This window comes from Sceloporus occidentalis, unplaced genomic scaffold (assembly GCF_023333645.1).
Source record: "Sceloporus occidentalis isolate IW3139 unplaced genomic scaffold, rSceOcc1.0.p SCAF_299, whole genome shotgun sequence".
NCBI classification, from domain to species: Eukaryota; Metazoa; Chordata; class Lepidosauria; order Squamata; family Phrynosomatidae; genus Sceloporus; species Sceloporus occidentalis.
In genome coordinates this window covers 50,046-63,109 of record NW_028317279.1, presented here as the reverse complement: position 1 = coordinate 63,109, position 13,064 = coordinate 50,046, and the positions used below count along the sequence as shown (strand labels likewise).

General features: G+C 43.5%; 1 protein-coding gene across 1 annotated transcript in view; it reads right to left on the bottom strand.

Moving 5' to 3' along the window:
* LOC149275150 (PRKCA-binding protein-like) overlaps window positions 1-13,064 on the bottom strand; it is a gene marked incomplete at its 5' end in the record, with an annotated part of 100,792 nt that overhangs the window by 41,465 nt on the left and 46,263 nt on the right. The window contains 2 exons of the mRNA XM_089504943.1: window positions 2,602-2,746; window positions 11,822-11,872. Coding sequence (XP_089361069.1) covers window positions 2,602-2,746; window positions 11,822-11,872 — 196 coding nt within the window. The remainder of the gene's footprint in view (window positions 1-2,601; window positions 2,747-11,821; window positions 11,873-13,064) is intronic.

The window sequence follows — 13,064 nt, the reverse complement described above, 5'->3', positions numbered from 1 at the left end:
TTTTACAGAATTTTGTTTATTATATATCCCTTGATATGGTGTTGTCATATGTAAATGTAATTGGTCTTTAAGATATACTATTTATTTTTTCCCAAGTAGACAACCCAGGATGTGTCATTTAGATTCTTTGGACACTTGTCAAGTAGCTATTTTGGCAAAGTGAGCCATATCATTTCTGCATTTTTTAACAGCTTTGTTGATGAATAGCAACACATGACATTTTACACCATATCATGATTTATTAAACAAACAAAAAAATGGAGAAGCCAGGCGTGAAAAACTAAGTTCACCCTTACTGTTCTATTTGAATTAAGATGCTAAGTAGCAGACTGCTAATCATATGCCCTTGATTAATTGATCATCAGCAAGTGTGACCACCTCTATAAAAGCCGATGTTTTAGTTTGCTGGTCTAGAACATTCAGGTGTGTGTGTTAAAACAATGCCAGGCAGGAAAGAAACAGCAATAAATTTAGTGAAGCAATTGTTGTTGCCCATCAATCTAGGAATGGTTATAAGGCCATTTTCAAACAATTTAAAGTCCATCATTCTAAAAAGAGAGATTATTCCAAAGTGGAAAACATTCAAGACGGTTGCCAATCTTCCCAGGGGTTTGACATGCTAGCAAAGTCACCCCAAAGTCAGGCTGTGCAATGCTCAGAGAAACTGCAACACAGCCAAGAATTACATCTCTGACTCAGGTCTCAGTTAGCATGTTAAATGTTAAAGTTCATGACAATTACCACAATTGAGTACAATCACAAGAACACTGAACAAGTATGGTTTGTTTGGAAGGGTTGCCTTGAGAAAGCCTCTTCTCACTAGAAAGAGCATGCTAGCACGGCTTAGGTGTGCAACGTTGCATCTGAACAATCCACAAACTTTCTGTCCCTTCCAGCATTTTTTTGCTGGACTTTCTTCTTGTATCCATGGATAAGGTATGTGAATAGTTTTTACCTTTTCTGGATTTTTTCTATGTCTCCTTTGTTGAAGTGGCTGCTTTTTGTAACAAGCCTACTACTGATTGTTTTACATACCAGAGGGAAGGTTGTATATTGTTTGCTGTTGCACTGTTTTGTTGTTTTTTTCTGCTTGTATAAAGCCATGTCTCTTCCTTTTCAGACAACTGCTAATGGTTCTCTGTCATTGTGTATGCTAATGGCAATGAGTTTGCTCTACCCACTTCTTGTGTGACGGGGCTTTCCGGCGTTCTCATGTTTTCAGGAGCACGTGTGAGTGGTCACCATGGCAGCAGGATGCTTGATCATGCGCAGTTCAGCATTTTTTTATTTTTTTTTGATATTTAAGGATATTTAAATGCCTCATTTCTTTTTTTTTTTGCTGACTGGTTTTCTACTTTGCTTAGTTTCCGGCTTTCTGTGCCTTTGCCCAATATGTCCTCTAGAGACCTTGCTGACCCTAAGCGCAGTTCAGCTTGTGCACAATGTTTTGAATCCAAATCTAGATCGGAATTGTTATCATGAACGAAGACCAAATTTACTTTTGAATACTTCTGCGGTCTTTACATCCTTCTCCTCCGTCTAACCTTTTACCAAAGCTCCCTAAGGTTGGGAAATCGGATCCAGATTATTCTTTCTATTATGATTTCTCCCCTGAAGAAAAGGTTTCTGATTTTTACTTTTTTCCGGTCCGCAAAGTAATTTGTCTTATGTTAGGGGTCAGATCAGCCCTTGATATGGAAGAGGTGGGAAGACAGCAAGGCAGACAGTCTTTTCCAAGGTTTCATAAAAAAAGACTTTCCTGGTGCACGATGAGCACTCTGATATCATCCAGTAGTGAAAGTACCCAGAGATGAAATTTAGTATGTCCAGATGTACTAAGTAGATGTTTTCCTTTGGGAAGGAATCTAAGCTCCGGGAGGGTCCTAAAGTTGATATCACGGTTGCTAAAGCCACCCACTTGTACGACCCTACTCTTGGAGGATGCTTCCCAACTTCTGGATCCCATGGACCGGCAGGCTAAAGGGCCAGTCTGACGAGCCTTTGGGGCAGCTGCTACTAATCTACACAAGATGGAAAACAAGCTGGTCCCTTACCTTAACGACTGGCTCATCGTCTCCGACTCTTCAACAAGGTTTGTGATATGGGTACTGTTTGTACTTTTTGCTGTTATACTTTTTTCTTTAGTCACATATTGTATGAAGTATTCCTATAATCCTGATGCACAAATATCTATATTCGAAATCTTAGGATCTTAAGTCAACATGCATATAGTGGTTAGGCTAGTAATTACATGGTTCTCAGTTTCTTATTGTGGGTTTTAGATCTCCATAATAATGAATGGCAAGGTTGTTCTATCTGTTTTCTGCTTCGTATAAAGCTGTCCCTTCGTTTTCAGACAACTGCTAATGGTTCTCTGTCTATGTGTCTGCTAATGGCATTGAGTTTGCCCTACCACCTCTTCTGTCACCAGCCACTTAGAAGTGTGTGTATGTATCAAATAAGCATTGCTTTCTAAAACGAGTGCATTAGTTGCATTTTTTGAAATATGTCCTATCAACAGAGACACTATAAAGTTTATTGCACAAAGATGAATAGTTTTGTACAGTATGTTTGGGTCATACTAGTAGTCTCCGCACTCACCATGTTTCTGGTCAAGTAGTTCAATTTTTTCCAGGACATCTTTCCTCATTTTTGCAAAACGTGAACGTGCTTCCTGACGACATCGCAGTATAAGTCGGTACTCATAATTACCAGTACTGACACGATACAAAGGTTCTCCCAGTGTCTGCAAATACATATATAAATATATATTTATACATAGATACCTACTAGAGACATACGGTTAATAACACTGAACAAACACTAATAACAAAAATACTAGCTAACCTCCTACTAAAGTAAAGGTGAACGGCGATTTTTACTTTAGGTCAAGGTTAAAGGGTCAAGATGAAAATCTGATAACAGAGAAGGCGATTGTGGTCCTTATTTACACACACACATATATATATATAATATATTTTAGATCCATTCTGTTAATTCAGATAAGGATGCACTGCCACCATCCTTTATAAAGAGATAAAAAAAAAAAACCCTGTTGCTCAAATTCTAATCTCTACTGGAAGGTTTCACTGCGTGTCTTTGTATAGCCATTCTGTACTTTTGATCCTGGGCTTTGGCTGATGCTGACAAGGTGTTTCCCCAATGCTTGCTGCACAAACCAAAGCTAAGTAAATACTTTTGATATGTTTTGGCATAATAAATAGCATTTAATTGAATGAACATGTATCCGGTCATATATGCGTGATGAAAGCCACGGGGTCTTGTGGAATGTCCCTGGCCATTGTCACTGACCTTGTAGCGATAGCCGGCTAAATGATTGGGAGCTGCTTCGGTTCTCAAAGTAAAGGTTCTCCCCTAAGGGAAAATGATCTTCCACCAGTCAGGATGCAAGAGAACACTTTACTGGGACTGGACACAGTTTTCATAACCATTTTAGAGGGGGAAAGTGCGCTTAAACAGGAAGTAGTCAACTGGTACATCCTCTCAGCAGAACTGGTAGAGGTTAATACATTAAGAATATTTAAATATGGTAATTACAGACACATCTTGACATGGCGGGGAAATAATTTAAATGCTTGTTAAGGAATAATATTCAAAATAAAAATTTCCCAACTATAATTAGTACAAGTCACTGTAAAAAACAACATGGATAACTCACATGAGCTGCATGCTCACATGAAGTGCAGCAAGAATCCAAATACATTAAATTCTAACAAATCAAAGTAACGTTGCTCATTATAAACAAAACCTTTCACTTAAGATGTATTAAGATTCTTATACAAGATGAAGGAAACACAAAAAATAAGTAACTCACATAGTGCTGAAAAGTTGAACAATGGTTCTGTACGCATAACAGTATCATTAGTAGAAATTACCATTGTTTTATGAAGGACTGATGATGACAGACTAGCTTAACTAGTTTACATGACGAGGTGAGTAAACATTTAAAGCAGGGATTTTCAGTGTATGTGATTGATTTAGATTTTGCTAAAGCATTACTGTAGTCACTAAAACAGATAGGTGGATCCAGAGTGGGTAGGCCTCAGTGCCAGTCAGCCTGTGACAAGGCTTTCCGGAGTTCTCATGTTTTCAGGCTCCGCTACCTCCACTTTCCATCATTGCTCGCATTCTGAGCATGTGTGAGTGGTCACCACGGCACCAGGATGCTTGATCATACACAGTTTTTTGCCGGAAAGGATGTTTAAATGCCTCTTTCCTGTTTTTTTTGGTGCACTTCTGTTTCTGTTGTTTTTGCTGCCTGCTGACAGGTTTTCTGCTTTGCTTAGTCTCCTACTTTCTGTGCCTTTGCCCAGTACGTCCTCTATAGACCTTGCTGACCCTAAGCGCAAGACCTGTTAAGCTTGTGCACAATGTTCTGAATCTGAATCTAGATCAGAATTGTTATCTGAATCTAGATCAGAATTGTTATCATGAACGAAGACCAAATTAACTTTTGTAGGGCTGAAACAACGAATCGATAAAATCGATAATAATCGATAACGGAAATCGGTGTCGACGATTTCCGTTATCGATTAATCGACTGATCGATTCGTTGTTGGAGCACTCGGCTCCTTTTACTTACCTCCGCGAGCGTTCCCCGCTTCCGCTACACGCGCCTTCTTTTAGTTGCGGTTCGCTCTGTGCGAGTGGCTCCGTTCGCACAGAGCGGTTCGCTCTGTGCGAGTGGCTCCGTTCGCACAGAGCGGTTCGCTCTGTGCGAGTGGCTCCGTTCGCACAGAGCGGTTCGCTCTGTGCGAGTGGCTCCGTTCGCACAGAGCGAACCGCTCTGTGCGAGTGGCTCCATTCGCACAGAGCGATTCGCGGGGGTGGGGGTGGGGTTTCAGGGGATGCAGGGCAGAGTGGGGGTGGGGGGGGCAGGCCAGGGTAGGAGACTGAGTGCAGGGCAGGGTGGGGGTGGGGATGCAGGGCAGGGTGTGAGTGTGGGGGCAGGGCAGGAGACTGGGTGCAGGGCAGAGTGGGGGTGGGGGTGCAGGGCAGAGTTGGAGACTGGGTGCAGGGCAGAGTGTGAGTGTGGGTGCAGAGCAGAGTGGGTGCAGGGTGTGAGTGTGGGGGCAGGGCAGAATGTGGGGGCAGGGCTGGGTGCAGGGCAGAGTTGGAGACTGGGTGCAGGGGCACAGTGCAAAGTGCCAGGGCTGGGTGCAAAGTGCCAGGGCTGGGTGCAAAGTTCTGGGTGCAAAGTGCCAGGGCTGGGTGCAAAGTGCTGGGTGCAAAGTGCCAGGGCTGGGTGCAAAGTGCTGGGTGCAAAGTGCCAGGGCTGGGTGCAAAGTTCTGGGTGCAAAGTGCCAGGGCTGGGGCAAAGTGCCGGGTGCAAAGTGCCGGGTGCAAAGTGCCAGGGGTGGGGCAAAGTGCTGGGTGCAAAGTGCCAGGGCCGGGTGCAAAGTGCCGGGTGCAAAGTTTCTTGAACAGTAATAGTCCACCTCTTTTCAGAATGTTTGGGGTTATTTTGTTTCATAAATATTGTGTTTGGGTTTTTGTACTTTGAAAATATTGTTTTTTTATTACATCATAACAAAATAAGAATGTTAATGTAAATTTTAAGTTGTTTTTTAACATCCAGTTCATTAAATTATTTTAAATAAACAAAAAATTTGCATATTGTTTTTTTTTTATCCGATTAATCGATTAATCGAAAAAATAATCGGCCAACTAATCGATTATTAAAATAATCGTTAGTTGCAGCCCTAAACTTTTGAATACGTCTGTAGTCTTTACATCCTTCTCATCCGTATCCACCTTTGGCTTCTCACCTTTTACCACAGCTCTCTACGGTTTGGACATGGGATCCAGATTTTTTTTATGTTATGATTTCTCCTCTGAAGAAAGGGTGAGGTTTCTGAGGAGGCTTACTTTTTCCAGTCAACACAGTAATTTGTCTGATCTCAGGAGTCAGATCAGCCCTGGATATGGGAAAGGTGGGAAGACAGGTGTAACCGCTGTGACAAACCCTGTAGCATGAGGGCCATACATGTCGCTTTTAGGGGTCCTAAGTACAGTCCTCTAGGGCAATCAGAGTCGGGAACACCAGCTTTGAACAAAACAGCGCTTTATTTTTAACACAAACCCCAAAAACCAAATCATAAAAAGAAAACCTAGCTCCCAATTGGAGCCCTCTCTAACTGAACTATGCTGGTCCAGACTGACCAGCCTAATCAACCACTACCTCAAGCTCCCAGCCAGACCCAGCTACGCCAGGCTCTGGAAAACTTCCCCCAGACAGCACACAAATGTCTAGGCAGGTATTGCCTCACTTGGCTCAGGGATGCCTTCTGGAAAAGCCGGCATGGAATTTCCACAGAATGGGGGAACGGAGCATTGGCCCACCCTGCTCTCCAATTGCTCCACCCCAGGGACCCATATTTACATTCTGGATAGCACCTGTACCCAAATGCCAAAATAAGCATCTCCCTGGGGTTTACACTGTCATCCCGCCTTACCTGTGACTGCTACGGCCGCGACTTCTGTCTAGGGGCGCCCCTAGAGAGAAGTCGTGTTTGTACCATTTTTCAACATTCCATGGAGAGTGTTTTTAGGGTTGCAGCTGTAAACCCGATCAAAGGAAAGGAAAGTATTCTCTTTCTCACATATATTCATTTTATTTGACACCGGGTTTCATTCTTTCACTGCTACGGCCGCAGCAGCCTCCCGCAGATGCCGCCGGACCTTGAGCATGCGCAAGCCACTCCAATGATAGCCGACTATTTACTCCTGTGGCAGTATACACATGTGCAGGCCATTTCTCTGCAATTTGTGCACTTGGCTTGGGGCCTATTTTAGGGCTCCTTAGCTGTCCACTAGCTGCCTGTCAAAGAGATTCATTGCTTGTTCTCTGGGCTCTGCATGTGCTTCACAGTTATCCTGTTTGTTCTGGTTCTGATCTTGGCTATCCTGACTTCACCAATCCTCGACCTTGGCTACGTCTCACGGCTATCCTGACTTCTCCAATCCTTGACCTCGACTTCGTTTGTGGACAGCTGTACCCGTGTCCTAGACGCCTGTTCTGGTTCGTGTCTGGGTTCAGCACTGTGAATCCTCAGCTACTGATCCTGACCATTCCTGCAACAGCGAGGCATACAGTCTTTTTCACGGTTTCACAAAAAATACTTTCCTGGTGCATGACGCGACCTCTCATATCATCCAGGAGTGAAAGTACCCATATTGGAAACTTACTAGGTAAATGTTTTCCTTTGGAAATGAGTCTGAGCTCTGGGAGGGCCTCCATCTGAACCACTACAAGATGCCTCACCCTAAAGATGGCCTACCTCTGCTAGAACAGCTAGCAGAATTCAGACCTAAATTATTGCTCTCCTTTCATATCTTAGAAAATGTTACAAGTTGTCAGGCAAAGATCCACCTTCACATTTAAAAGCTCATTCCACATCTTGGGTGGAAAAGTCTGAAGCTACTTCTGACCCAATATGCAAAGCTGCAGTTTGAAAGAATCTGCATACCCTCTCTAACCGCAATAGACCTGACGTTTCCGCATCTGCAGATGCAGCCTTTGGCACACGAGTCCTAGAAGCAGCCATTTCCTGATCCCCCATTTTCTCTTTGCTACATCTCACCTGTGCTGCAAAAGATGACATAGAAATTGTAAATTCTAACCTGTGAATTCCTTTTGCTTGTCTATCCTTTGACAGCACACATTTGGTTCCCATCAAATAAACATCTTTTTTTAACATTTCTTTTGCAAGCAGGTTTTGTTTTTTTTTTTACACTCTCTTTCATAGCTCTGTGCCTCCTACCCTACTCCAGATGGGAAGGTGCCGAAGGATAGACAAGGAAAATAAATTCCCAGATAAGAAGCCACAATTTCCTCTAGAGATTCAAAAGTTAATTCGATGTGATGGAAAAAGAAGCAAATAAAGGTTTGAAGAATTATTGAATGCACCATTCAGAACATTAAAGCAAGATTTTATTGTAACAAAGGGATGTCTCCTTCTCAAGTCTTGAGAACCGTTTTAAGTACTTTTAATTTAGTGACTTTTTGTCAAAGCAAGAAGAAATGTTCTATTTTTTTGTTCTGTCAAACAGTCTCTTGTGTATGAGAGGTGTTTAAGGTTTACTGCTGCCGAGTGACTTATCTTCTGCGCTAGATATTCTAACTGATAACTTCTGGTACCACTTGACAAGTGACATAAGGAACCACTGGGCTGTTGTCTGTATGAATCATCATAGCTTTGGGTAAGTGCAATCAACATCTCAGTGCTCCCCAAAAAGCAAGAAGTTCCCTGTAAGTGGAGGGAATGGAGGGTTTCTCCTGTGGACCTTGATTATACAAATGACTCACATAATCTTTCACCGATGTCCATCGTTACAACTATTCAATTCAGAAATTCCGGCGAAAAGACATGTTTTAAAGTGGGAAATGAAAGCTAAAGCATTCAGTTTCCTGAAACCAGGGGTGGGCTGGGCAATTGCCCCCCAGGCTTCCCTAAATCTAAAGAAAATGGCTGGCCGTCTTTAATAAGGGGTAAAAGCCCACAGCAACCGTGATCACTTCTGCAGGGGCCCTGCTGCTTGCCTGTGCATTGTTCGCACACATTGTGAGACCAACATCTCTTGTCCCGCCCAGGGGAAGCAGGAACCCAGCAGAGTCACATGACTTTACGTCACACGACCCTGCTTCGTTCCTGCTTCTCTGAGCGGTACAAGAGAAGTTGTTTGCACGGAGTGCGAGCAACACAGAGGGAAACAGCGGCACCTGCGGAAGTCTTTGAGCGATACCGAGCGCTGCAGTTCAGAAGGGGGTGGAGGAGGCTGTATTAACGATACTGCGTGACTGAGGAAATGAATGAGTATATGTGAAGAAGTGAATGAATATATGAATGCACAGGGAGGCTGTTAGAAGCTAGGATGCCACATGAAGGCTGTTTGGGGCAAAGTTGGCAAGTCCTATGCTTCCAACCTGGATGTTGGGCAGATCTTGTGAATGCAATCAGGGTGCCAAGGCTCACATGATATTAAAGGGGGGCATTAATTCATAAGGGGGTGCTGGCTGGGGGCCTCACATAAATCAATACAAAACGGGGGGCTGGGTGGTGGGATAAACATACAATGTGGGGCTAGCTGGAGGCAATACACAAGGGTGTGGGGGCATTAGGTTGACCACATCGGCCATGTTTTCCAGGACACATATAACTTTTACATATTGATGACCAGCCCAGACAAAATGCTGCCCTGCAGTATGAAGGATGTACAGACTCATGGAAGGAACCAACTAGTCACATATACACCCCCATACTGCAGGGTAGCATTTTATCTGTGTTGGCAGCATCAATACACAAAGGGGGAAAGCTGGGGCCAGTATATAAATCAATATTAAAGTGACAGGCAGGCTTGGGGCATAAATACACAAAGTGCTGGCTGGGGGCGATACACAAGGGAGGTCAACATCAAAGCAGTGTGGAAAATACTTTTTTTAAATTGCTGTAGCTTAGCCCGTCGGGTGTGTGGCAGCGCCTGTCCTGGTGTGTGTGTGTTTGGGTGTCAATGTGGCAGAGCCTGTCCTGGTGTGTGTGTTAGTGTGGTAGAGCCTGTCCTGGCATGTGTGTTTGGGTGTCGGTGTGGCAGAGCCTGTCCTGGTGTGTGTTTGGGTGTCGGTGTGGCAGAGTCTGTCCTGGTGTGTGTGTTTCGGTATGGCAGAGCCTGTCTTGGCGTGTGTGTTTGGGTGCCGGTGTGGCAGAGCCTGTCCTGGCCTGTGTGTTTGGGTGCCGGTGTGACAGAGCCTGTCCTGGTGTGTGTGTCTGGGTGTCGGAGCCTGTCCTGGTGTGTGTTTGGGTGTCGGTGTGGCAGAGCCTGTCCTGGTGTGTGTTTCGGTATGACAGAGCCTGTCTTGGTGTGTGTGTGTCTGGGTGTCGGGGGTTTGCGTTTGGGCATTGGTGTGGCAGGGCCTGTCCTGGTGTGTGTGTCTGGGTGTCGGAGCCTGTCCTGGTGTGTGTGTGTTTGGGTGTCAGTGTAGCAGAGCCTGTGTTGGTGTGTTTAGTTATCTGTTTCCTGGCGCTTTACTTACTGTAGGAAAAAATTTAACTATTTATTTTTTTACTTATCCAGAGATAAAACGGGCTTTTGAATTTGTAGTCACTTCAGAGGATAAAACTTTCTAGGCCCAGAAGTCAGTGAGAGGAAAAGTAAAGGTTTTGTGTTTACTCTATTTCAATCTGCATATTTTATTAAAAAATGATTGTTGTTGTTCACTGAATTGTGGCTTCAGGCATTGCATTTTGTGCACTGATGTACTCCCAATCCCATCACTTTACATTACAAAACACCTCTGCAACTAGGTTCATTTCCTGAAAAATGGAGGCTGGAGACAACAAAAAATTTCAGATTTTTACCACATGTCCTCTCTGCACTGCCAAGACCCTTCTCTCATACAAGGTGAGATTAGCCTCTTTTTATATGTATCAGGTAAAGTTAATTCACACAAAGTGCTTTGTTTATTTAGCAGGTTTCTAGGGAACCTGGTCTTGCTTAGATTTCCCATCAGCGAACAAGGTCCGACAGAATGTTAAACAGTTAAAGGCAGTAGGGTGAATTCTATAGATCATGAACGACAACAGGTACTTACAAACAGCTAGAAAGCAAGAAAGGTGGCAGATCATAAGCTCACTGTCTCAATGACAGACCTGCTTTAAAAATTCTCAGTAATGAAAAGCAGGAGAGGCAGGGTTTAAACTAGTCAAGTAAAGAGATGCCAATTTCTGTGTAAGAATCTAAGTCACCAAAGATAATTTGTCACATTTGTTTAACCCCTTCCCATGTTTTGCTGTAATCCATTCTTGGATTTCCATATGCTCTGTTCTGTGTTTCTGACTCCTTGATTCCAGTTCTGTTTCCTTTATAAGATGTGCCCCACCCGTTTGTAATGTTTGTCTCAGTCTGCAGTCTAAGGTATATCCTTCTTGGTTTTCTGTTTAGATTCAATGTTTTGTTTCAGTTTATTAGTAATTCAGTAGGCAGGGTTTAGTGCTAGGACCCACTGAATATTGGAGTACTTTGGCATAGTGGTGGGCTAAGCATACTGTGGCCATATAATGTAAGGGAATCTCCTAGGCAAGTCCTGTATCCATGTATGTCTGTATTCTGTGTACCTTTGCCCTCCTACCCTGAATCATCTGAGGATTTCGTTTCCTCTCTCCTCTCCCAGTTAAGATGTCCTATCCTTGCTTAAAGGACAAGCGCCTGAGGATTCCAGCTCCTCCTCCATCCTCTGTGTTCCTTGCCTTGTTCCCTGTCCTTAGTTGTGTTCTGTACCAGGTGTGTCCTGTCTTCCTATGCTCCTTGCTCGGTCTCCCTGCCCCTTGCTCTGTCCTGCTTGCTCGCTATGTTTTACCTGTACTCTGCTTAGCTTCCACTCTCCCAGCCTGCGGCATCCTGCACATGATTCTACTGCTATGTTTCATGCCTGCTCCAGGGTGCCTGCAGGATATCTCCTAGTTCTGGTTAACATCAGCTGCTATGTCAGGGCACTGGTATGTGGCTGCACAACCCCAGATGCCCACCCGGTGAGTGCAGTCGCCCTGCACCAGGCCCTGTTCAACTCCATAACTGCGCAATACCTCCTGAACACCATCTTTGGACGCTCTGGGTCATTACAGTCGTCTGTATTGACCCAGTTCCTGACACACATCACATTGTAAATAATTAGTAAGCCTTTTCTGGACATTCAATTTCATACTTCACACAATTTCAAATTCTGGAATGTTCTAAAAAGTGAAAAACAAAAATAGACAAATCTTTTTTCCCTAAATCCAGAAGCCATAATAATTATTATACTTACTATGCTACTGTATTCCTCGTCATCCATCTCCTTCACCTTTAAGCAGTAGGACTGAAAAACAACATATATAAACTATAATTAATTTATTATTAATTTGGAATTTATACAATTCATAAGTGCAAAAGAAAAAAAAAGACACTTGCATGGTGGATACTTTTTACTACATAACTGAAATTTTCCCATTAAGTACATATACATTGAGGCTTTAGATACAATATGTTTGTCATAAATCTATTCACCCTCTCCCCGGCTCCAGTGACGGCAGAACGCGGCGTCGGGTTTCCTCTCTGCCTCTGCTCGCCGACACAGACACGAGCAGAGGCTGCGTGCAGGCACGCCCCCTCCATTGCCAGCGGAGACCAGCAGGGAGGAGGACGCGTTCTCAGGTTACTATGGAGAAGCGTCTACTCCCTGCTGCTGCAGATAGACGCCGGCTCCATAGGAGTCTCTCCGTATGACGTCATTTTGGCGCCAAATTCAAACTATAAAAGCCCCTTCCACTGAGAAATCATTGCTCAAGTATAAGCTATTATTGCCTCTGTACCTAAGCGTTCCTGATTGATTCTACCTGTGTACAGGGTACACTTCTTTGTGATTTTTGACCTACGTTCCTTGCTGCCTGCCCCGACCATTGCGTGTGACCTGACGTTGTTTCTGGATTTTCCCTTTGTACCTCGCCTCGGACTTTGTGGTAGCCATCTGCTATTAGGAACCATCTACCTTTTTGGCTCACGGGTCAGCCGTGATAATGTTGCAGTACATATTGTATACATTGGTTTTAATACAAATATTACATTTACTATGTTTATGCCAAATGCACACAATATACATATAAAAGTTAGTGCCAAAGCAAAAATTAAACATCCCCATACCCTTTCCAAACGTGAATTTTTCAGATTTTATTTTCTGAAGCCTTTGTTTCATTTGGGACTGTTTAGCAACACACCAGCACAAAATGCTCTCACAAGTATATATTTTGGACAAGGATATTTCACTAGAAGCATCTGGACACATATAATGCAACCAGTTAGTCACCAATTTCTGTCAAAAGGAGCCGTATTGTTAATTTTTGTTGTTTTTTTTTACCAAACTTTCCATGATTTTTAGAATTATTTGCACAAACTGCAGGAAAACCCATCAAGATTTATCCAGCTTCATATCTAGATTGCAGAAATACCCCACATGGGTATATTACTGTATCAGTTTCGAAAGTTACGGGTGCACAAAATGGAACATCCCCATA